A 24,185-nucleotide genomic window follows, 5' to 3' on the forward strand; every position below is an offset into this window, starting at 1 on the left:
TGGGGTCACTCTGTGATCTAGCTGTCCATTGTATTCCTCATCAATCTGGCACATGGTCGAGTTGAGCGAGTTAGCAAGCTATGTGGAGCTCTAATTTATTGTAGCTTGCTAGCTAACAATTGCAGAATGTGGTTGTAACAGAGTTTTCGGTTCAAGCTTGCCTGCGAGCCAGTTAAAACTATGTGAGCAGATACCAGAGTTTTTCGAAACTCTATTTAGCAAGAGAAATTCATTAGATTCGTTTAGCTATTTCGAGAGGTATTTATTTAGCCTATTTTTTATGGCTGTTAAAAGGCTCGTGCTGGAATAACAACATAGCGCATTTTGATGACGTAATATATTATTTCCATAGTCATGTGAAGAGCGTTTTGTGGTTGGATCACTGTTCTTTTTGTGGATGTATCACATTAATCAATGTCGCATCACATATTTAAAAGAGAAAATTATAACTCTAATAACGTAAACATTTTACAACACAATGAAACAATGTATTCTGGGACTGTAGTTTGAAGCAGCTGTAAACTGAATTGGTGACATCGCGAACGAGACTTCAATGCCCAGAAACGTAATCTTTTTGTTGTAGCTGTACGGCTTGTTCGTGAGAGTCGCACTGAACTTGCAGTTGTGCAAATTCCCCGATCTTTAATAATCTGGATATATTTTGGTCAATTGTATGTAAATCAAAATGATTTGAAGATCGAATAATCTGCTCCGCGCCCGGGTCGGGTCCTCTCGACAACCATCACTGTCTTGTAATGTTTACTTCTTTCGTGCTTCGGCGTGTCCTCTCAAGCGCTTGTGTAGCGGACTGATGTAGTGTCTGTTTGCTAAATTATTTGACACAAACAGTTCATAGGTTGGGTAGCTTTATTCATACGCTTTATTCACACGAAGAAAGTCCATCGTGCACAATTGATGAAAATACTCGATGTGAATACACCCAGGTAGTTGCAGCCATAGTCGAGAACGAAGTGCGAGCAAGATCCTCGTTCATGATGGCGATGTTTCGCAGTTTTGTGTCCGCTACTCATCAGCTGAGGCAGCATCAACAAAACGGGGCAGCCGCGGCTGCCACTGGCGAGAGTCTCGAGAGCCAGTTCTCCTGCCCAATTTGCCTGGAGGTGTATCATAAACCTGTCACCATTGGAAGATGTGCCCACACGTAAGTTGACGGATTTGTGATCTCTTGCTTCTCAGACGAGTCTCTCGCTTAAACAACAACGTGCTATTGTATATAGCATATAGTCTCGTATTTGTATTAGTTGTTGTCACTTATCAGTCTGCAGATACTGAGCTGTCAATCTTATTTTTGCTTATCAATTAAAATAACGGGTTTGTTATAAAATGCTTATGATTCACAGCAAACAATGGCACATCTATGATAGAAAAAACGTCACTGATACTGGCATAGGGATAATGTTATTGTTTTTCTTGGGATGCCAACTTGCCAAAGGGAATACAAGGGAGCTCAGACAGTAGAACAAAGCGGGCTAGGTGGTAGTTCAGTGCCTCTCGAAACGCAATATCGACGTAAAATATTAACTAAGCTATTATAGCGGATTTGATGAGAAATGTTGGACAACAGCTTTTTCACAATAAAGACATAATAGCTACAGACAGAGGAAATGCGTGGCTAACTCAACACAAATTAGATTAGCCGAGGCAGCCGATAGTGGGCACTAGATGGTGCCCATGATCGGCTGCCTAGGCTAAAATGAGACGTGTTGTCGAAAAGAGGAAGACCGTTTTGTATACTTTAAGCCAGCATTAGGATATGTGGAAACAACAATATTCAAATGTTGAATGGGATGTTTTGGATCCTGCTCATTGCATTGTTTGATCTATCATGTTTCTGTAGCGTTTTAGCACTCCGTCAGAGAATAAGCCGAATTATTCATGTTTTATTTTCATGTTTGTTTCCCACCACTGCATAAGCTTGCCACAATGTCCTTGACTAGTCCTCGGGAACGTGGGTAATGTAACCTCAGTGTGGCACATGAGAGTTGCCTTTGATCTGTGAGGTGATGCCTCTGGAACATTAAGCAGAGCTGGAACACTGAGTAGAGCTGGAACACTGAGTAGAGCTGGAACACTGAGTAGAGCTGGAACACTGAGCAGAGCTGGAACACTGAGTAGAGCTGGAACACTGAGCGGAGCTGGAACACTGAGCGGAGCTTCTTCCTGCACCATTCTCTCACTGTGACCAATTCACATTTCACATGTACACGAAAAGACTGCAGCTGTGAAAGGAAGCTCGTTGAATAGTGGTTGTAAAAAGTTAGGTTGAGAACATGGCATTAATTCTCCTCAATAAGACACATTTTTACAATTGTTAGGCCACACTTGTTCTGGTAGGAACACACCACGAAGTTGAAAACCAAGGGGTCTGAATGCTCCAGTTTTATAAGCCATTTGAATGAGTTTAAAAAAGCTATTTGGAGGAGCCACATCTTCACCCCTTATTGACCAATTGTGCCTAGTTCCCCGAATCTGAACATGAATGAACATCTGTGTAGGGCTGTAGCCGAAGTAACACCGCCTGTGTGTTCTGCCTCCTGTGAATTTCATCACTAACAGTTACACAGAAATGGTGCTCTCAGCACTAAAGATGACTGGCGTTTTGCAAACAGAAAACAGCTCCCTTCTATTCTTCCTTTTTGACACCTTCTGTGTGTCTACGGGAATGAATGTGTAGGGTTGACTTGAAGCTGACTGCATTGTCACTCTCCAAACAAACCGTTCCCCCTGCCCTTTTGAGGATTGCATTTTTCTGACAGTGGGAGCGCTAATATGGCCGCTCATTTAAAGACGTGAGTCAGACAGACCTCAGAGCCTCATCTTTTATTGTTTTGGTCTGTCTTGTAGGAAGTGGTGTAATGTGGGTCTGGTGGGTGGATTGAATAGTCTGCTCAAGATGTTGTTTGCTGTGTGGCTGTCTGTTAGCCTGTCCCACCAGCAGTACTGAGTTTGCTGCTGACATTTGGGTGAGGTACTCAGAGCAACTCATCTCTGTGGCTCACTTCTATCTGACATGCATGTAGGCTAGTCCGATCTGTGTGAGTTCGGCTCTGTGGATGTCAACATCTCACATCACACACACCACTGCTGAGGTTAACACTTACGCGAGCCATCCACTTCCTGTTCAGGAGTTGGTGTCCAAGCAGATATCAACACCCATGAAAGTGTGTAGAAAACATGACATTGTGTAATATGGGCTAATGCTGTACATTTTTATTTTGTGTTTAACGTTAATTCAACTAGGAGTGGTCATGTCGTTGTCTCTTAAGTACAAAAAAATGTTCTCTGCTCTGTATCCATACAGCATTGTGCCAGTGAGGGACATATAACTCATTTGGGGACATATGCATGCAGTCAGTCTAATTATACAAATAACCACAGGGAGAATGAATGAATGTATTTTCTATTAAACCTCATTATATATGCCATTTAGCAGACGCTTTTATCCAAACTCATTATTGAGGTCAGTGATGCTGGTTGAACCCAGAACTAAAGGTCCTGTCTGTGCCATTATCCTGACAATAACACTTGAAGCATGGAATGTACATGGATGTAATCCAGCGGGAGAAACAGGGCTGGGGATGATGGAATTACACACTGTTGTCATGATTGCACTACCACACACGCAGAGCTGAGTAGAAAAGTACAATTGCACGCACATGTCCTCATTGTCATGGTGACGCTAAAGGCCTACTCACGGCATAATAAAGGCTGGAATGGAGTTAATGGAATGGTATCAACCACATGAAACCAGGTGTTTGATACCTTTCCATTGGCTCAATTCCAGCCATTATTATGAGCCGTCCTCTCCTCTGAAGCCTCCAGTGACTCACGGGCTTGTGTCCATGTGGACAACTCATTTTTAGCCATTGATCTTGGTATGAGATGACTTTTAACAGGTGTCTGTATTACCTTGCCCTGGACAAAACTGAGAGACTCCGGTCTATCAGCATTATAGACAATATTATGAATAAGATCAAGTCATCTGATCAAATGGCCACCCAGACTATTTGCATTGCCCCCCCTTTTACACCACTGCTACTCTCTGTTGTTATCATCTATGCATAGTCACTTTAATAACTCTACCTACATGTACATACTACCTAAAATAACCGGTGCCCCCGCACATTGACTCTGTACTGGTACCCTCTGTATATAGTATCGCTATTGTTATTTTACTCCTTTTACTGCTTTTATTTCTTATTCTTATCCGGATTTTTTAAAACTACATTGTTGTTAAGGGGCTCGTAAGTAAGCATTTCACTGTAAGGTCTACCTATACCTGTCCTATTTGGCGCATGTGACTAATACAATTTGATTTGAGATAGGAACAGTATCATTTAGTCAATTCCAAATCCCTCCCCCAAAAGGGCCGCTCCACAATCCCAACGTTATCTCAGTCAGACTCTCCAGAGCACGTTAGTCTTCATCGCAAAGCCCAATCTGTTGAAACCTCAAGAGGCCAGACCTAATCTGTATCCCACTCAGTGGTAAAGTTTCCATCTGGCTGTTTCAACCCCTTACCCCAATCTTCTCTTGAACATAAGACAAAAGCTTCAATGGAGAAATGGGTGCATCTCATACAGTGTGCATCAGCATAACCGTCCAGTAACACCTGCTCAAAGCCTTTACCTAAGCTTCGTCCCTCGCCTACTCTCTCTTTTTTGTATCTCTCTCCCTCCATCCCTCTCTTCCCCACGTGGTGTTGCTAGTGGACTGAACCCAAGGCAGCCTGACTCCTACCCCACCTCCCTCCTTGTCTGGGGTGATTTGATGAAGTTTGCCCGATGAGAGAGAGGGAGGAAAGGAGCAAAACAGGATATTTTATTCCCTCAAGGTTGTTCTGCATTCTCACGTTCTCACTCAGCTATGCAGTGTGGCGGCATACATTTCGCTGTCTCTCGTTCCATTCTTTCTCTCTCCCCTGCTCTAGCCCAGCTGCTGCTGGGGAGATGGAACAAAGATCTCACATGAAAGCCTCTTACTGCTCCCCCAGGCCATGGAGGAGACTACTCACTACCTTCTACACTACTGTGTGCATGCATTGCTTAAGCATGCAGTCTCACTTGCACACAATCACATACACACGGACTCGTGCACCTGCTTTGTCTCCTGTGGCGTTGGCATGGATCCCATTGTTGGATTTGAAGTCTGTTTCCTCTGGCCAATATGGCTTTCTAATCAGCTCTCCACTCTGCTAAATGGGTCTGTGGGAAAGGCAATACACTGTTTAACTATTGTAGCAGCAACAACACAAAACAGTAGACTACTAAAGACTGTTGCCAAGCACGATTGGCATTGCAACCTGGCAGAACACCGATCGTGCACTTTGTGTGGTCTGATGTTGCATCAGGATACCTTTAGCTGAACCTTCCTTCCTGGGTGGGCGGCAGCCTGAAAGGCTGACTTAAGTGTCTTTCATTTAGTTGTCTCAGTACAGTGTCAGAATTGAAGGGTTTGTTTTGCCTCTCATGCAGATGATAATTTGCAGAAACAGTCCTTAAATGTCCTCAGTTCTATTTTGGTTCTTCTACAAAGAGCAGGTGGATATTTGTAAGCCAATACTGAGACTGTTCTTGGCTTCCTCTCTGTAACGATGTGTGCTGAAAGTCGGGAAGCAAGTTCAGGGAGTGAGTGTTTTAATAAGTAAACGCAACATAATACACAACAAGAAACAGAAACAATGACTCCTATGGAAGGAACCAAAGGGAGTGACATATATAGGGAAGGTAAACAGGGACATGATTGAGTCCAGGTGAGTCTGATGGTGCGCGTAACGATGGGGACAGGTGTGCGTCATAAGGAGCAGCCTGGTGACCTAGAGGCCGGGGAGGGAGCACACGTGACGGGACCCCCTCCCCGACGCGTGGCTTCAGCCGCAGGACGCCAACCAAAGGGACGATCCCGGGGATCAGGAGCGGACAGGTGACCCCTGCTGAGGCAGGGGAGCCTGGCAATCCAGTGAAGGCATGACGAGCCGGCTATGGCAGGGGAGCCTGGCGAACCGGCTATGGCAGGGCAGCCTGGCGATCCAGTGAAGGCATGACGAGCCGGCTATGGCAGGGGAGCCTGGCGAACCGGCTATGGCAGGGCAGCCTGGCGATCCAGTGAAGGCATGACGAGCCGGCTATGGCAGGGGAGCCTGGCGATCCAGTGAAGGCATGACGAGCCGGCTATGGCAGGGGAGCCTGGCGATCCAGTGAAGGCATGACGAGCCGGCTATGGCAGGGGAGCCTGGCGATCCAGTGAAGGCATGACGAGCCGGCTATGGCAGGGCAGCCTGGCGATCCAGTGAAGGCATGACAAGCCGGCTATGGCAGGGCAGCCTGGCGATCCAGTGAAGGCATGACGAGCCGGCTATGGCAGGGCAGCCTGGCGATCCAGTGAAGGCATGACGAGCCGGCTATGGCAGGGGAGCCTGGCGATCCAGTGAAGGCATGACGAGCCGGCTATGGCAGGGCAGCCTGGCGATCCAGTGAAGGCATGACGAGCCGGCTATGGCAGGGGAGCCTGGCGAGCCGGCTATGGCAGGGGAGCCTGGCGAACCGGCTATGGCAGGGGAGCCTGGCGATCCAGTGAAGGCATGACGAGCCGGCTATGGCAGGGGAGCCTGGCGATCCAGTGAAGGCATGACGAGCCGGCTATGGCAGGGGAGCCTGGCGAACCGGCTATGGCAGGGGAGCCTGGCGAACCGGCGGAGGAATGAAAGACTGTAGCGGCTCCCGAACCCGACGTCATTTCATCTGACACAAAAAAAATATATAAAATCCCTTCTACTTCCCTTAGGCGAGGCATTTATTTTGTAACGATGTGTGCTGAGGTGTCCAGGTGAGTCTGATGACGTGCAGGTGCGCGCAACGATGGTGACATGTGTGCGCCATAAAGAGCAGCCTGGTGACCTAGAGGCCGGAGAGGGTGCACACGTGACACTCGCTGTGAAAAATGTTTGTTTCACAACCTAGCCTACTGCTGGATTTTAATTCCTAGTGCTCACAATGATGTACATTCCACTACAGTCTTCTAGGCTATACTGTTGAGATCCATGGGAGCGATTCTCTTGCACGTTGAAGCTTTTCCTTCTACGGTGCATTCAGAGGATGTCCAGCTGAGAGAACCTTGAGGTGTGTCATGTCAAAACGAACTGTCCTCGCCCCCACCCCCTCTAACAGTGGAGTGTCACGTAAGCCATGTGTTTCAATGGGCTGGCAGGGGATGTATAAGCAAGGGGTTGTCTGGAATGGGCAGTAGTCTCCTCTGATACTGCAGGAGGTTATACAGGCTAGCTTTACGATTTCCCTCATTTCTGCTGCTGGTTTTCTGTGATGTCACGCCTTTAATTCTGTCCTGGGACGTTACAGTGACAAGCCCACCTGACGGCGTGTGAGAAGAGCCTCATTTCAGTGGAGAACGAAGCTTCTGAAAGTCACATGTAAAGATGATCTGGCATGTAAACTTGCTGAACGTGTGAAAGGCCCTCGCCAACTCATACCCTCTGCTCTGTTAAATCCGATTGTTTTAAGGTGGAAGCCTGTGTCTTTTCAGGGGGAGAAACACCCATGAGTTCCTACTCCTCCTCTATGCTCTGCAGTGTCTACTTTCCTGTAGTTCTGAGAAGTAGATTGAACTGAGCTGAGGTGCAGATGGCGTGGAGCCGACCCCGAGGCTTCTGTGTTCTAGTAGCACCTGGCTTCATTTGCGCTCATTAGTCTACCTCTGCAGCTCCTGAATTGGCAGCAAGTCTCTCCACGAAGGCTTCCTCTCCCTTCTCTGCACAGGAAATATGGTCAGCTCGCCTCATTCCTTCAGGGAGGGAGGTGGAGAGGGGAGATCAAACATGCACAGTTATGGAGCTTCTCTCCTTATAACACCATACGTCATCATATAATCCATATGCTACAGCAAGTCATCCCGGTATCCTTGGGCCAGGTGTGTGCTGCGCTGTGGCGGCAGGCGAGGCCAATGTCTCTCTCGCTATCGCTCTCTAATGGGGAGATGGCACTATTTTTACACATAGCTAGGCCTCTTTGGTGACTCTCTTTGACTCCTGGGGGAATAGGCCGTTCCTCACCCTCTCCTTTAACACCTCCCTTAGGTAGCCCAATAATCACATTCCCGTGTCATATTCTAAATATTAGGCAACTGCCTATCTTTTATCTATGGATGAGAATTTCATGTAAATACTCCGGAAGCATATTGGGCATGGCCAAAATGTGTACAACTAGGCAGTACAGAACAGTATATCAACAACGCCATTTTCACCCGTGAGTGTTTGTCACTCCCATGTCACCACACACTTGACCACAACTCTTTCTTTAGCCCCTTCTCAGTTAGACGTGTGTGTGTGTGCGTGTGTGCGTGTGTGTGTGTGTGTGTGTGTGTGTGTGTGTGTGTGTGTGTGTGTGTGTGTGTGTGTGTGTGTGTGTGTGTGTGTGTGTGTGTGTGTGTGTGTGTGTGTGTGTGTGTGTGTGTGTGTGTGAGCGCCTGCAGGTGGTGGCGTTCTGCTGTCTGAATGTTAAATACAGTGGCTGTGATTTAAGTGTCTAATAGCAGTCTGCTAAACCCAGGCATCTTTCAAGTGATGACAGACGAGGCTAGAAGATAAGTTGGCTTTACAAGCCGTTCCGGATGCTTATTTTGAAAGACCTCTGCTGCCGCTGGGGTACTTGGGACAGATTTGTATTTCATTGATATGGAGATAAGTTTCCCCACAGACGTTTATGTGGAGGAGTTGTACTCTGCAGGAGAGGGAGATGAGCATTTTGAAGGGGCTCGTGTTGCTCACTGCATGTCCTGCAGACCGCTGTAGTTCGACACTGTCGTGGCTCTGTCAGTCCTGTACTCTTGTCTTTACGTCTGTCTGTCTGTCTGTCTGTCTGTCTGTCTGTCTGTCTGTCTGTCTGTCTTGTCTGTCTGTCTGTCTGTCTGTCTGTCTGTGTGACAGGCCAAAAGGATGGTGTTTCAGCACTGTGGGCTCTTAGTATTCATCCGTGCTGTTTGAATGTGTGCTTTGTTCAGTGCTGCTCCTCTCAAGTTGGTCTCTCTAGTCTCTGAGACGGTATCAACCCGAGACGGTCCTTCATCACTGTCGGAGAGCTTCACTACATCTCAGATGATCAAACGGGTCCCCGAACGATCTGTTTGGGAGCTGCAAAAAAGTTTGAGTCCCTTCCTCCCACCTATGTGTTTTTATTGATCTATAAATAGGTTTTTGGGATCGTTTTCTGGAGTGTCTGGGAACGTGAATAGGCATGAGGACAGACTGCAAACGTTATTTTGATCTAACCTGATAGACACCACACTTTGCAGGGTAGACACAGGCCCGCACATCGAACAACACCTCACGGAGCAACTGACTCTGACATGAGGTTTAGAAAGCAATGTGCTCCAGGGACATTTATGCTAGCTGAGTCACACACACACACACACACACACACACACAAACAGTAACATGTTATGTTGTTGGATCCTCGTGTCAGCATTGTAGCAATCATTTGGCCAGCGTCTTTCATGATGCTATTGGGTTAGCACGGTAGTAGAAAAGGACGGCAAACGACTTGTACTGCTCTGATATTAAGATGTGCTGCAGTTCTATAGCCTAGGCTAGCTGAGTATACCTTTGAATACGAGGCAATGATAGATAGCCCCAGAGAATATTATTACCAGCCTCCGCACTCATGCATAATTTCTCAAAGAAATGTCTTTCCAAGTATTGTGGACTCTTGAGAATTGGTCTGGGCCTACTCACGAGGCCTAATTTATTAGCATATTTTGAATGTTAATGTAGGCACATAGGCTGTGCTTCATCCACTTCTCAGCTCAACAGTGTTGTTGGGCGGATGGAAAACAACAGAGTTTGTGGATATTATGAACATGTTTTGACTAGATTGCATTTTGACTGAAAGACTGGCAGTGTTTCGGGGTTTCCTGTGTGACTGGGAAGAAGGAAGTGACTCCAGAGGAGGTCACATGGGTCATGTAGCTGGTTGAGTATGGGTGGAGTGAAGTGAGAGATGTTTAGCTATGAAAACTAGGCCCATGCTAATGTGATAACTAAGGTGCTTAAACACAGGGCCATTACTTTAATAGACTGACGCTATGTAGCGCTCCTCTGTGTTGAGTTTATTAGCCACTTGGTTAGCCTGCCTGAGGGCAGACTGCACGGCTTCTTCCACAAGCGGTGAGTTCTGGTCACCAGCCGAAAGAGAAGAACAGTGGTAGACCCGCAAAGTTAGAACCAAGCCTGGTTTGTGGCTATGCAGCGAGATCTGAATTCTGAAGTGCAACATGGCTCCTTACATATCTGACCCCTCCCTACCCTACCCGCTCGCCATCAGTCTGACAGGGCCATAAAAGCATCCAGCAGCGCTGTAAAAATCCGCAATGATTCAGTACTCTGGCAGTATAAACCCCTGGCTCATTTGTCAGGGGAGGTTTCGCGGCCAGCCCTGGACCAGCTCTCTGGGCCCTCTGTTTGCTGATGTCTCCCTCCCTGCATTTTGCTAGCCACCCCCCCCCTAGGTCCCCCTGGCAGTGCTGACTGCTGACTCATGTCATCATGGGAGGTGACTGCCCATCACTCAGCCTGTTTGCATGCCACCACAGGGGCATTTCGAAGCCCCACCTTGGCCCAGCACCCAGCGGTGCCCACGTTGCACACATTTTTCGGGGACACTCGCTCCGAATAATTGCTCTGATTCACTTTGTGTTTAGACTTTACGTATCATTCAACGACTGACTGCCACACGTTCTGTGTGTGTGTGTGTGTGTGTGTGTGTGTGTGTGTGTGTGTGTGTGTGTGTGTGTGTGTGTGTGTGTGTGTGTGTGTGTGTGTGTGTGTGTGTGTGTGTGTGTGTGTGTGTGTGTGTGTGTGTGTAGGTTCTGTGGGGAGTGTCTGCAGCCTTGTCTCCAGGTCACCTCTCCCCTCTGCCCTCTGTGCCGCATGCCTTTTGACCCAAAGAAGGTGGACAAGTCCTCCAGTGTGGAGAAACAGCTGTCCAACTACAAGGCCCCCTGTCGGGGCTGCAGCAAGAAGGTGAACTACACTACTATGGCCTGCCACTCTGTCCAACACACATACTGTACAGACGCACACTTGATCATACACACTACCACTCACACACACTCTCAAAACATCTCCCTGCCCATTTATTCACTTAATAGCATGTCTTGCTCTCTCTCTCCTGTTCCTCTACCTCTGTTTCTCTCGCTCTCTCCTGTTCCTGTCTCTCTCTCCTGTTCCTCTACCTCTGTTTCTCTCGCTCTCTCCTGTTCCTGTCTCTCTCTCCTGTTCCTCTACCTCTGTTTCTCTCGCTCTCTCCTGTTCCTCTGTCTCGCTCTCTCATGTTCCTGTCTCTCTCTCCTGTTTCTCTACCTCTGTTTCTCTCTCTCTCTCCTGTTCCTCTGTCTCGCTCTCCTGCTCCTCTGTCGCTCTCCTGTTCCTCTGTCACTCTCCTGTTCCTCTGTCGCTCTCCTGGTCCTCTGTCTCTCTCCTGGTCCTCTGTCACTCTCCTGTTCCTCTGTCGCTCTCCTGGTCCTCTGTCTCTCTCCTGTTCCTCTGTCGCTCTCCTGCTCCTCTGTCGCTCTCCTGCTCCTCTGTCGCTCTCCTGCTCCTCTGTCGCTCTCCTGTTCCTCTGTCGCTCTCCTGTTCCTCTGTCTCTGTCGCTCTCCTGGTCCTCTGCCTCTCTCCTGGTCCTCTGCCTCTCTCCTGGTCCTCTGTCGCTCTCCTGCTCCTCTGTCGCTCTCCTGTTCCTCTGTCTCTCTCCTGCTCCTCTGTCGCTCTCCTGTTCCTCTGTCGCTCTCCTGTTCCTCTGTCGCTCTCCTGTTCCTCTCTCGCTCTCCTGGTCCTCTGTCGCTCTCCTGTTCCTCTGTCGCTCTCCTGTTCCTCTGTCTCGCTCTCTCCTGTTCCTCTACCTCTGTTTCTCTCGCTCTCTGCTGTTCCTCTGTCTCGCTCTCTCCTGTTCCTGTCTCTCTCTCCTGTTCCTCTACCTCTGTTTCTCTCGCTCTCTCCTGTTCCTCTGTCTCACTCTCCTGTTCCTCTGTCTCTCTCTCCTGTTCCTCTACCTCTGTTTCTCTCGCTCTCCTGTTCCCCTGTTTCTCTCTCCTGTTCCTCTGTCTCTCTCTCCTGATTCTCTCACGCTCCGGTTCCTCTGTCTCTCTCTCCTGTTCCTCTACCTCGGTTTCTCTCGCTCTCCTGTTCCCCTGTTTCTCTTTCCTGTTCCTCTACCTCTCTCTCCTGTTCCTCTGTTTCTCTCGCTCTCCTGCTCCTCTGTCGCTCTCCTGTTCCTCTGTCGCTCTCCTGTTCCTCTGTCGCTCTCCTGGTCCTCTGTCGCTCTCCTGCTCCTCTGTCGCTCTCCTGCTCCTCTGTCGCTCTCCTGCTCCTCTGTCGCTCTCCTGGTCCTCTGTCGCTCTCCTGTTCCTCTGTCGCTCTCCTGCTCCCCTGTCGCTCTCCTGCTCCCCTGTCGCTCTCCTGTTCCTCTGTCGCTCTCCTGTTCCTCTGTCGCTCTCCTGGTCCTCTGTCGCTCTCCTGGTCCTCTGTCGCTCTCCTGGTCCTCTGTCGCTCTCCTGGTCCTCTGTCGCTCTCCTGTTCCTCTGTCGCTCTCCTGTTCCTCTGTCGCTCTCCTGTTCCTCTGTCACTCTCCTGTTCCTCTGTCGCTCTCCTGTTCCTCTGTCGCTCTCCTGTTCCTCTGTCGCTCTCCTGTTCCTCTGTCTCTCTCCTGTTCCTCTGTCGCTCTCCTGTTCCTCTGTCGCTCTCCTGTTCCTCTGTCGCTCTCCTGTTCCTCGACCTCTGTCTCCCTCTCCTGTTCCTCTGTTTCTCTCGCTCTCCTGTTCCTCTGTCTCGCTCTCTTTCTATGCCCCCCCCTCTCATCCTCTCTCCACTGGCGGGCTCCAGGTGTCTCTGGTCAAAATGAGATCACACATCTCCTCTTGCACAAAGGTCCAGGAACAGATGGCCAACTGCCCAAAGTTTGTGCCTGTGGTCCCCACTTCACAGCCCATTCCCAGGTAATCTCTGTCTGTCTCGCTCTATTTAATTCTAATTAATGGTATCTTGCTTTTATTACATGTCTTACTACTCAAAGGTTGTCTTAATTCTCGATCCAAAAACCTCCCATGGCTTATTAATGGACAATTTGAAAATGTGAAGAGAAATTTTAAAAATAATTAAAATATGAATCACACTTTTACATACCCCAATTTGGGAATACCTGGGATAGCGTCTTTCTGTCTGGAGGGTCTGTGAACAACTCAGCCAGAGGAGGTCCCACTCCCAACGTGTGCTAGAAGCACTGAGCTACTAGTCTGAGGAAGAGTACTGTGATCAGGTTCTGTGACGTCCGTAGTGACCATCTGGAACTCACGAGTGAACACAGAACAGCTTATCTGTGTCTTTTCAAGGTTGTTGTTTTTACCACATTCCAAAACACAATTTAATTGGGCGATGTTGCCAGCACCACAAAGGCAGAGTCTCATCTAGTCGAAGGCCCAGGAAACACAGTGGACCATCTGCTGGTGTTGTCTACTTGTCAGAAAGTCATTATTCTGACTAAATTGTCACTCTTTTTTTTTAGCCCAAGGCTGCAATTATGGTTGGTTGGTATATTTTGTGAAGTTTTTCTGAGGACATTGCTGTTCCATTAAGTCTACAGTATAGTGTGCACCCTTATTGGCTTATCAAATAGACGTCTGTCAAATGGACATTTCCCATTAGCTAGTAGACTGTGTCCTACCTGAGAGACCTGTCAACCTTAAGTCTGATGGGACTCTGTGGAGGCTAGTGTGTGAATAGGCCCTGTTGTCTTGGTGTGGTGCTGATGAAGCAGTGACTTAATGAACACATTGTTAAGGACCCTATTCTATGTGTGTGTGTGGCTCGGCTAGCGTAACTGTCACTGCAGCACATTGCTCTCTGACCCTCATGCCCACACAGACCAGCTGTCCTTCCAGGTGTGCTGCTGGACATGATTGGCATCCTGCTAATGTCTGGAAACTGGGCCTCAGACTTTGGGGTTATATTCACACAGACAACAACACACCATCAGTGTGTGTCTGGCAACGTTTGTGTGTGACGCGTACCCATGTTGTATCCATTATGGGCTCCTACTAAACGTGTGTTTTCTCCCTGCCTGCAGCAATGTTCCAAACCGCTCCACCTTTTCATGCCCGTTCTGTGGAGCCCGTAATCTGGATCAACAGGAGCTGGTCAAACACTGTATGGAGAACCACCGCAACGATCCCAACAAAGTGGTCAGTCTGCTATGTTATACCCTGAACTATGGACACTGTCGTAGTGTGAACTATGGACACTGTCATAGTCGGAACTATGGACTCTGTCCTAGTCTGAATTTCCTTAAGCATTTATGTGCTGATATGAAGTGTTACGCGACATTGATGTCACTGCAAGAGATTCTACTGCATTCTGGTTTGGTGTACTGGTGAGGTAATGACAGGGTTGTTGATTCGTTGGTGTGCCTCCAGGTGTGTCCTGTATGTTCAGCCATGCCCTGGGGGGACCCCAGCTACAAGAGCTCCAACTTCCTCCAGCACCTCCTTCACCGGCACAAGTTCTCCTACGACACGTTTGTGGTGAGGATAAGGGTTGGGGTCTGGGCTCTGTGTCGTCTGTTCTTTACATAGGACTAGAGCAGTTCTGTTGTCAATAATGTCACTGTGATATCCTAGTACTGTCACTGTGATATCCTAGTGCTGTCACTGTGATATCCTAGTGCTGTCACTGTGATATCCTAGTGCTGTCGCTGTGATATCCTAGTGCTGTCACTGTGATATCCTAGTGCTGTCACTGTGATATCCTAGTGCTGTCTCTGTGATATCCTAGTGCTGTCACTGTGATATCCTAGTGCTGTCACTGTGATATCCTAGTGCTGTCACTGTGATATCCTAGTGCTGTCACTGTGATATCCTAGTGCTGTCACTGTGATATCCTAGTGCTGTCACTGTGATATCCTAGTGCTGTCGCTGTGATATCCTAGTGCTGTCGCTGTGATATCCTAGTGCTGTCACTGTGATATCCTAGTGCTGTCACTGTGATATCCTAGTGCTGTCACTGTGATATCCTAGTGCTGTCACTGTGATATCCTAGTGCTGTCACTGTGATATCCTAGTGCTGTCTCTGTGATATCCTAGTGCTGTCTCTGTGATATCCTAGTGCTGTCACTGTGATATCCTAGTGCTGTCTCTGTGATATCCTAGTGCTGTCTCTGTGATATCCTAGTGCTGTCACTGTGATATCCTAGTGCTGTCACTGTGATATCCTAGTGCTGTCTCTGTGATATCCTAGTACTGTGTCTGTGATATCCTAGTACTGTGTCTGTGATATCCTAGTACTGTGTCTGTGATATCCTGGTACTGTGTCTGTGATATCCTAGTACTGTGTCTGTGATATCCTAGTACTGTGTCTGTGATATCCTAGTACTGTATCTGTGATATCCTAGTACTGTGTCTGTGATATCCTAGTACTGTAACATGAATGCACTGCATATCTCAAAGCAGTCTGCTTTATTTATTTGGTATCAGGCATTATTTGCTCAGTGGTTGACTGTGTGACTTTGTGTTTGCAGGACTACAGCATTGACGAGGAGTCATCACTGCAGGCAGCCATGGCCCTGTCCTGTCAAATCAAATGTTAAAGTGAGTGACTGTCTGACTCTGTGTTTACAGGACTACAGTATCGATGAAGAGGCGGCACTACAGGCAGCCCTGGCTCTCTCCATGGCAGAGAACTGAGAGTCCTCTGAGTCCCCCATTCTGCTGTCTGGGGACTCACTTCCATCCCGACACCCCACTAGCTCTCTTCCTTTCTCTGGATCCACCCCATATCCAGCCCCCTCCACTGTCTCCTCACAGGGAACGTTTGGAAGGACCTGGCCCTGGCCAAGACTCCCACTCTGGGAGAGCTACAGAGAGATTATCTCCTAACCCTGTCCCTGATTCTCTGCCTGGCCCTTCATCCACTCTGCTCACCTGCTTAACTCGTCCCATTACATCATACTCTCAGCCGGCAGCAGCCCCTTCACTTCCTGTATACTTGGGAGGAGGGGAGCTTGGCCTCCCAATAAATGTTGCAATTTAAAACCACTGCAATGTAAACCAGTGAGTACAGCATGGACATTGTTGTTATTCTGCAGTAAGTATGAAGGTTCCCAAAAGTAATGATTTAAGGTATTTTCTTTTACTCTTTGTTTTTCACTGTTCAAATGAAACATTTTCAAACTCCAGGAAAATGCCATCACTTGACACACGTTCTGGTAAAAGTACCACAGATTAGTTCTGTTCAAGTTTGATGGCATTTTGATTGAGGGACTACAGTTGAATGGCTTGACCCCATTCTCAGTGTGATAATCTTACCACTGGGTGACAGTCTAGACATGACCAGTTGAACACAGAGAGTGAGGACATTCTTACATCTCCATCACGACAACAACACACAACACACATTTGCAACGCGAATCAAAACAAACTCCCAAACTATCCCCTTTTGTATTCAGAGTTTGTGTGAATACTTGCACTTGTCACATTTTTCTACATAATTGAACTATAGATTGTTCTTATTTCACAGTTGAGAAACAGAATTGTAGTACTCCATTCATTATTCACTCTGCTGATATTTTTATGAAGCACCAGACAAGATTAAAAAAATATATTTTTGGAAAATGTCCCAGTTTCAAATGGTGTACTAACAATAAGAAACAAGTTTATTGGAGATGTGTTCGTTGTTTTACCACCTTTTTCTAAGTACCCGTTGGTACTGTACTGCTGGCATCAGTTGTTAGCAGGAGCTTAGAGCCCATGTGTAATACGCTCTCAAACACAAGAGGGCGCCCCAGTCTCAAAATAGACCTGGCAATAGTCATTCAAAGCCATGTTCTTATAAGTCAGTGTTACTCCAAGTCATCATGTTTATACCATTCACAGTATTGTGAAGAATGCCTATGTGTTGCCTAAATATATGACCTGTTTGGTTTAGTGCCCACTAGGAGAAGTGCAATATTATGACGTGAGTACTGTTGGATAAGTCTATCCTTGTGGTTGAGTTGGATGCTGTCGCATAAGAGTCCAGTTTTATGTTAATTATTGTCTTGAACACCAATGTTCCTAGGCCATTTACCTTTCAGGATCCGCACTGCTCCAATCTCAGTGGGGTCTCCCCAAAACCCATTGGTCATCAGAGCTGTGAAAATCTGTTTGTAACAGGCCTGGAATGTGTACGGCATATTGAATCATTATGTTCCAATGGTTTGTTAGACGTCCACTTTCTGATAGCGCAGTAATTATTCAAGTTGGATTGAAACAGAACTGTTCAGAACAGCTGCATATTCAATCTTATGAGATTAATTTCTCTTAACGGCACTTTGCTTCAAAGGGATACAATTATGAAAGTACGTTGCCCCGAAGTAAATGTCCAATTATAAGCCATGTTTGAGTAGTAGTGTACCCGTTGAGCTAGCATTGATCTATGGAGGTTTAAGAGAATGCTTAGGTTCACTCTGATGAAGGATGCATTATGGGAAACTGGTTTTATTGTTCTTTATATAGCAAGCAATGGAGGAAGATATTGTCAAATCAAATTGATTTATATAGCCCTTCGTACATCAGCTGATATCTCAAAGTGCTGTACAGAAACCCAGCCTAAAAGCCCAAACAACAGCAAGCAATGCAGGTGTAGAAGCACGGTGGCTAGGAAAAACTCCCTAGAAAGGCCAAAACCTAGGAAGAAACCTAGAGAGGAACCAGGCTATGTGGGGTATTGTGTATTGTGATTAGTTGTTACTAGACTGACGAGTAGAAGTATAACGGTCTGTCCATTTGCGTTTTTCCTTGCTTCCGAGGGGAATTGTACATACGGTAGAGAATGCAACATTTAGATTTAGGTCTAATATTTCACAAGTTATATCTTTTACCCAGAGCAATGCATTGAAATATTGCACTTTAATTCTGAAATATATTTTGAAGGGTAGGAATTTTGTCATTTTTTTTCTCTCTTTTACTTTAATTCGTTCCAATGTGTCCCATTTCATGGTGGATGATAATGTAAGTTGTGGCTGTTTTTGTGTAAGAGCAGAGGGAAGGTTAATATGATCTCAGTCATAGCATGTTGTTTTGGAGTACTGGGCTGGTATAAAATGTATTTGTCTGTTGTGTCATTTAATATTTTATAGATGGGTATAGATTGCAAAATCAACTGAGAAAACCATCCCAGATGCACAATAGTGTGGCAAATCAAAATGGACTCTCTGCTTCGTCGGAAGTGTTCCTGGAGATAATGCATCCTTATTTTAAAGACCATCGACATGTTATATTTTCGGTGTTTTAAATGTAATGTACTGGTTGGTGGCACAGTATTGGCAGCTGTAGCCATTGGAGAAAAACTGTCGTCACCATGAGAAGTCCTGAGTTTCTTCTGGGGAACCAAGGAATTGTCACGCATCTTTAATTTAATCATTTACTCTGCCTTTTTTACTACCTAATAATGATGCTATTTTAGAAATGTAAGGTAAAAGGTATTGTGTGTTTAGATCAGCGTTCGCGAGCTGTAGCCTAATGTAGATTTTGTATGGAGTATACCTCAAATGTATACTTTTCACTCTTTGTGTACTGTTGCATCCATGCAGAATGCCACTGTACTGTGCATCATCATACCAAATGTCCTGCTTGTGGTCAAAACCAGCCCAATCTCTGTAAAATAAACTCAATGTTGCAGGTCACACACTGATAGACCACCTGCAACAAAGACATACACCAAAAACCCCAAAAACAGGACGTTGAAAAGGAAAGTATTTGTATGAACTTTGTTGGGTCATTTTTCTCAAGAGGGCCTTACTGAGACTGTCTGTTCTAAACTTGGTAAGGCTGACAGGAAATAGACTGCCATATAGACCCGTATCACAGCAATCAGAGAAGACAGAGCCTGTGTCTCTGACTGTGTGTCCCCCCCAGGACTTGGCTGCCCTGAGAGTGTATGTAATGTCACTCAGTATAGACACAGGCTGATGTTGTCCTCCCCAGGGGGGTCTGCGCTACAGTCACTTGAAGCAGGACGTTTCCTTCAGGGCCACTGTACCCTAGAGACCCAGCCTGGGGTTTTGGCCCTACTGTCAGGGCCTGTGTGTGTTAAATGTGATTTATGCATTCTTGAAAAAAAGTAATAATACCAGTAATAACAATGTGGATATTCAAGTTATAACACTGTTTGAAGTTTAATAAGATATTGTATTTGTAGCAGATTTTTCTTTCCCTCAATAAAAACACTGACCCATCCCACTCTCTTTTTCCTTCCTGATATGTTGTCTCTAGATTTTTGAATTTGATACCCCCACAACTAACTTCACATTGAATGGGTGACATATTTACTGTGTTGTGATCTTTGAACTGAAATTAGAGATGTAATTTTAATCAGGAGTATTGTCAGGAGAAGATCCCGGTCTTCTGCTGCTATGTGTAACGGCGTTCTTCGTTTGTCGAAAGAGAGTCGGACCGAAATGCAGCGTGGTTGTTACTCATGTTCTTTAATGAAGAAACGACGATACATGAAATAACTTAATAAATACAAAAACGACGAACGAAACGTGAAACCTAATTACAGCCTATCTGGTGAACACTACATAGAGACAGGAACAATCACCCACGAAATACACAGTGAAACCCCGGCTACCTAAATACGGTTCCCAATCAGAGACAACGAGAATCACCTGACTCTGGTAAACCTATGCTACACCCCTACTCAGCCGCAATCCCAATGCCTACAAAACCCCAATACGAAACACAACATATAAACCCATGTCACACCCTGGCCTGACCAAAAAATATAACGAAAACGCAAAATACAATGACCAAGGCGTGACAGTATGTAACAAGTAGAGTACACAGGGTGGTGTGAGACTTTGGGGACAACGTGTAATTACTGGCAGTGAATAGAGGCCTTACAATCTCCTTTAGTGGGGGCCTTTTTCAACTGGAGAATGGGGGACCCAGAGCTCACTGTGAACCCAAGAGGCCTGTAAACAACCACTGGTTGCCAGGGAGATGCCTGTCTTTGGAGGTGCTCTAAAATGGAAGGCGACAGAGGCCTTTGTGACAACACTGCAGCGCCGACGTGACGGAAGACAGGTGGCTGAGCATGCAGAGCCTCCAAACCGGTGTGGTGTCTGGAGACCGGGGGCGGCATCTGAAGCAAAACTGCTCTCGCACTCAGACCTTTACTCTGTGGTGGGGCCTGGACTGGTGTCAGAACTTTAAACGCTTCACCCAACAATCATTTCTCTCTGTTGCTTGTGATTAGCCCCCTGGCACTATTAATAATGTCATTGTCGACCTTTCTACACGGGACAGAAGCTGGGTGCCAGGTGAATGGATATGGCCTTGTCCAGTTGTTAAGTTTAGGCATTTGTGTTTTGAGCAAGTGTGGAGGTGTTGCTATAGTCTGGGATAGGTTATAAGACGACACGAGGGTCCTACACATTAGTTACTCAAGGTGAAGTGGTCCAATTAACGACAGTGTAAACAGAGCAGAGGGCAGCCCCTGTGACCTGGGCCACACTGGAGGATGTTTTGATTGAGCTGTGGATTGGTGGTGTTTGTTGTGTTATGTTAATATAACTGAGGCTTGGTTATAAAGACCTTTCAAACTCCACACACACTATTCAGACCGGTTGACAAAACGTTCTCCTCATTATCCGTTTGTTATCGCTAAGATCCTCTGTTTGTGTTTCACCTCTATGCAGGTTTTAATGATGACTGGTGTCACAGAGTGTGAAAACAGTCAAGAAAATACACTCACCCCGAGAGAATGAAATGACAAGTGACACTACAATGACCTTTCTTATAACGAAGAAAGAAGGCTTTGGCGTTTTTTTCATAATCAACCTATCTAATTATTTAATATCGAAATAATATGTTGTGAAAATAATGAGTTTATCATCTTGCCGCTTGTCATTAAATATGGGATTATTCATTTTGAGTGCATCAGCCGACAATCCTCCACCCTTGAGAGTGACCACCATTGTAGCCCAGTGCTCTGCTGTCCCCAAAACACCTGGCCCTTGAACCCCCTTCCCTCCCTATCCACCCTCGTACTGGGGCCTGGGAACCAGGCATGGGTCAGCCACTGATGAGGTGCAGGCCTCTGCCATTATATCAGAGAGAAAGTGTGTTATTGAATGGCAGTGCACACATACAGGCAAAGAGACTAAATCGAAAAGATAGTGAGGGATCATGCAGAAATACCCTTCTGTCTGTTGAGCTTTCATATGAAACAATGTTGTCGAACAAAGCTGCATCTGATTATCATCAAAAGTGCACACACATATTCATAATCTTTACCAATGATACTATACTTCAGATCATGATAATTGATCATTTTCAAGTGCAATTGTTTTCTTTTTTTCCCTGATAAATACAATGTTTTGTAAGTAGAACATAATTAAGCCAAATCATTTAGGAACATCAGGACCTTTACTGTTGGCTGGTCATTAATCAAATGTTGAAAATTATATAGGTGTTTCACAGTTACTATCGCTATGCACTCTGAAGATGGACTCCTTTGAATAATGGGACAACTTGAACTTTGGGGTTAAAGGTCAGGCCATGGAAAACGAATGTGGTGAGCAAGCAGGAGCCCTTGGACGAAAACAATCTCAGATATCAGATGGAAAATAGGGCGGGGGCGTTGGCTGATTTCGACGGGCCGCTAAATGTTACCAAGCAGCACCTGTTCAGGCCTGCAGGACATTTTTTTCCACAACAAGTGGACAGATATAACTACCCCCCTGAATCCTCCCATCCCCAGTCCACAGCAGCATAGTGGCAGGGTTTTGGTGACAAGCGCAACACATAGCATTAATACGCAGTGTGTCAGGGAGCTACAGGAGTGAGATATATTTATAAATGCCCAACACTCACTGTGGAAAATATTCTGAATCGGTGCAAGGCTGTGCTGAGGTCGTTCACAAAAATATCCCAGCAGGCCAGATAGCATCCGCTGGATAGACTAAAAATAGCCCCGCTTTGTCTTCACAGGGGCTATAAGTGGCAACTGGGATGGTATTACTATGATACTAGCAATAGAGGAGTGGCATGCTTATTCTAAACAAGTTATCCAGTATTTATAGGCCTAACATTTGTATTAATATCCAAATAGACACGACCCGGCTGGATATCCCCTAAGTCAAGTTGAGCTTGCAGGCGTTCATGCTTTGACAATGTTGCCATGGCAACAGGTCGGTGTAGGTAGAGGCGTCAACTTTGATCCACTCGCTAATCACAAATCTTAAACCTTGTGCAGATACAGGATTCTTCTTTTGTCTAAAGGCTGTAGTCACTATCCCAAATTTACAGTGCTATTCTAAATGGATCTATTACCAGATGGTATTTTCATGGTCTTTTCATGGTCTTTTCTTTGATTCAGATTTTCCAATAGACTAATACTGTATGACCCCATGCCACGTTGGCCTATTGGAAAACAGTTTGAAATAGGGTTACTTGTCATTGGACTACAATGGACAATTTAATCCATTTGAATCCCACTTTGTAAAACAATAAAATGTGAATACATCTAAGGGGCCACAATACTTTTGCAAGAGCTTTTATCAAGACCATGATATTCAAATACAACACGGATGTATTTTCATTTGTGTCTGTTGGCGGCAACACCGACTAATTTTCAACATTCAACAAACATTTTACAGACAAATAATTCATTTATCTTCCTTCACTCTCTTCTCTAGAGTACATGTGCTTTTCATGATTTCTGTGATGTTTTGGGTCTGTGACATGAGCTAATCGTGAGATAGCTGTCACTAGTTTTATCCATAAATACTATCTAACCACTAATCTACAGTAGATTCCCATCACTACTGCCAACTGATCAACATAAACCCTCAAGACAGATATATCAAAGCACCTTCTCTACCTCGATGGACGGGAACTCGTTGACCTTTATGCTATCAAATCATCGCAGGAGCGTGGCTGTATCCAGCAGAATAGCAGGGGGGGGGGGGGTTACTGGCAGGCGAATCCCTGGATCAGGCCCAGGGATTGTTCCAAAGGGAAACAGACAGGCACAGCTCTATGGAATTGGAGAAAGCTAACTGACTCGCGCAGAGCATTGGAAACTCTCTAGGTTCCACTCTTCCACCCAACCCAGGAGCTAGAGTTTGACCAGGCCCAATTCACACTGGGTCAGAAATAGCCACACTGCCTCTATTTTTGACCCGTCTGCTGCTGTAAGGGTATCAGGTCCATGCCTCTCTTACCCTGGCTACAGGGTATTTATAGGGCGAGAGGGGTCTTTTGTGGAGTCACAGTGGCTATAGTTAGGAGCTGCTGCTGTGTCAGCTGATGCACACTTCATGGAGAATGGTGACAGAGGTCAAGATCACGTCTGGAGCCCGGAACCTTGTGTTTGTCTTACCATCATCATCCTCTGGGTCTTTCTAGTAAGGCTGGTCAACATTTTTACCAGACCTCTGAAACGGTAACATTCATATTGATCTCCACAATTTTAGTAGTAGTAGAAGTTGTCCATGGTTGACCGGGTCCATGGTATCCTGCAGCTAAAGAATAATGTTGGTATAAATTTAGTGCGTCAGAAAGGTGAAGGATGGGCCGAGACGGCTCCAGCCAGGATATGCTGAGGAATGCCATGTCAGTCTCCACTAAAATCCCCCCGGCAACACCCCAGGGAGCTGTGACCGTGGTGCCAGAGCCCTGCCCCATGGGATCTAGCATCCTGAAAACACTGGCCTGGCTCGATGAGCTCTGCTCTGCGTGGGCTTCCTGCTAAGTTATGGGTTTTGTGGCCCAAGATACCCTTTCTCTCCCAACTTAGAAACGTCCAGGTGTCTCTTTATTTCCACAACTATATCACCTACTGTGTATATTAACATTTTGGTAATTTAGCACAGGATTTTGCCCGAGTACTACACAGCTGATTCAAATAACCAACTCATCATCAAGCTTTGATTGTTTTTGAATTAGCTGTGTAGGGCAAAAACAAAAACGAGTTTGGGGAACCCTGATTTGTCAGACAATTCATAATATGTGTAATCAATGTACATTTTAACATTTAGCACATAGATATTTGAATTTGTTCACCCTTTATGGATTTCTTAATTTTTTATTGTTATTAAATGAGTGGTGGTTATAACAACAACAAC

General features: G+C 46.1%; 1 protein-coding gene across 3 annotated transcripts; it reads left to right on the forward strand.

The window, feature by feature from the left end:
- Window positions 1-491: 491 nt before the first annotated feature.
- Window positions 492-19,293, forward strand: LOC124035821 (E3 ubiquitin-protein ligase RNF166-like). 3 transcript variants are annotated; one of them, XM_046349592.1, is made up of 6 exons: window positions 492-1,162; window positions 10,894-11,050; window positions 12,953-13,020; window positions 14,148-14,262; window positions 14,494-14,601; window positions 15,594-19,293. In XM_046349592.1, exons 1-6 carry the CDS (start codon window positions 993-995, stop codon window positions 15,660-15,662), a joined length of 687 nt encoding a protein of 228 aa, XP_046205548.1. In that variant the 5' UTR covers window positions 492-992; the 3' UTR covers window positions 15,663-19,293. The 3 variants fall into 3 exon arrangements, with proteins under 3 accessions (XP_046205548.1, XP_046205547.1, XP_046205546.1); XM_046349591.1 differs by having other exon boundaries at window positions 510-1,162; window positions 12,908-13,020; window positions 15,694-19,293; XM_046349590.1 differs by having other exon boundaries at window positions 549-1,162; window positions 12,908-13,020.
- The last annotated feature ends 4,892 nt before the right edge of the window (window positions 19,294-24,185 follow it).

Source organism: Oncorhynchus gorbuscha, linkage group LG05 (genome assembly GCF_021184085.1).
Source record: "Oncorhynchus gorbuscha isolate QuinsamMale2020 ecotype Even-year linkage group LG05, OgorEven_v1.0, whole genome shotgun sequence".
In the NCBI taxonomy this organism is placed as follows: Eukaryota; Metazoa; Chordata; class Actinopteri; order Salmoniformes; family Salmonidae; genus Oncorhynchus; species Oncorhynchus gorbuscha.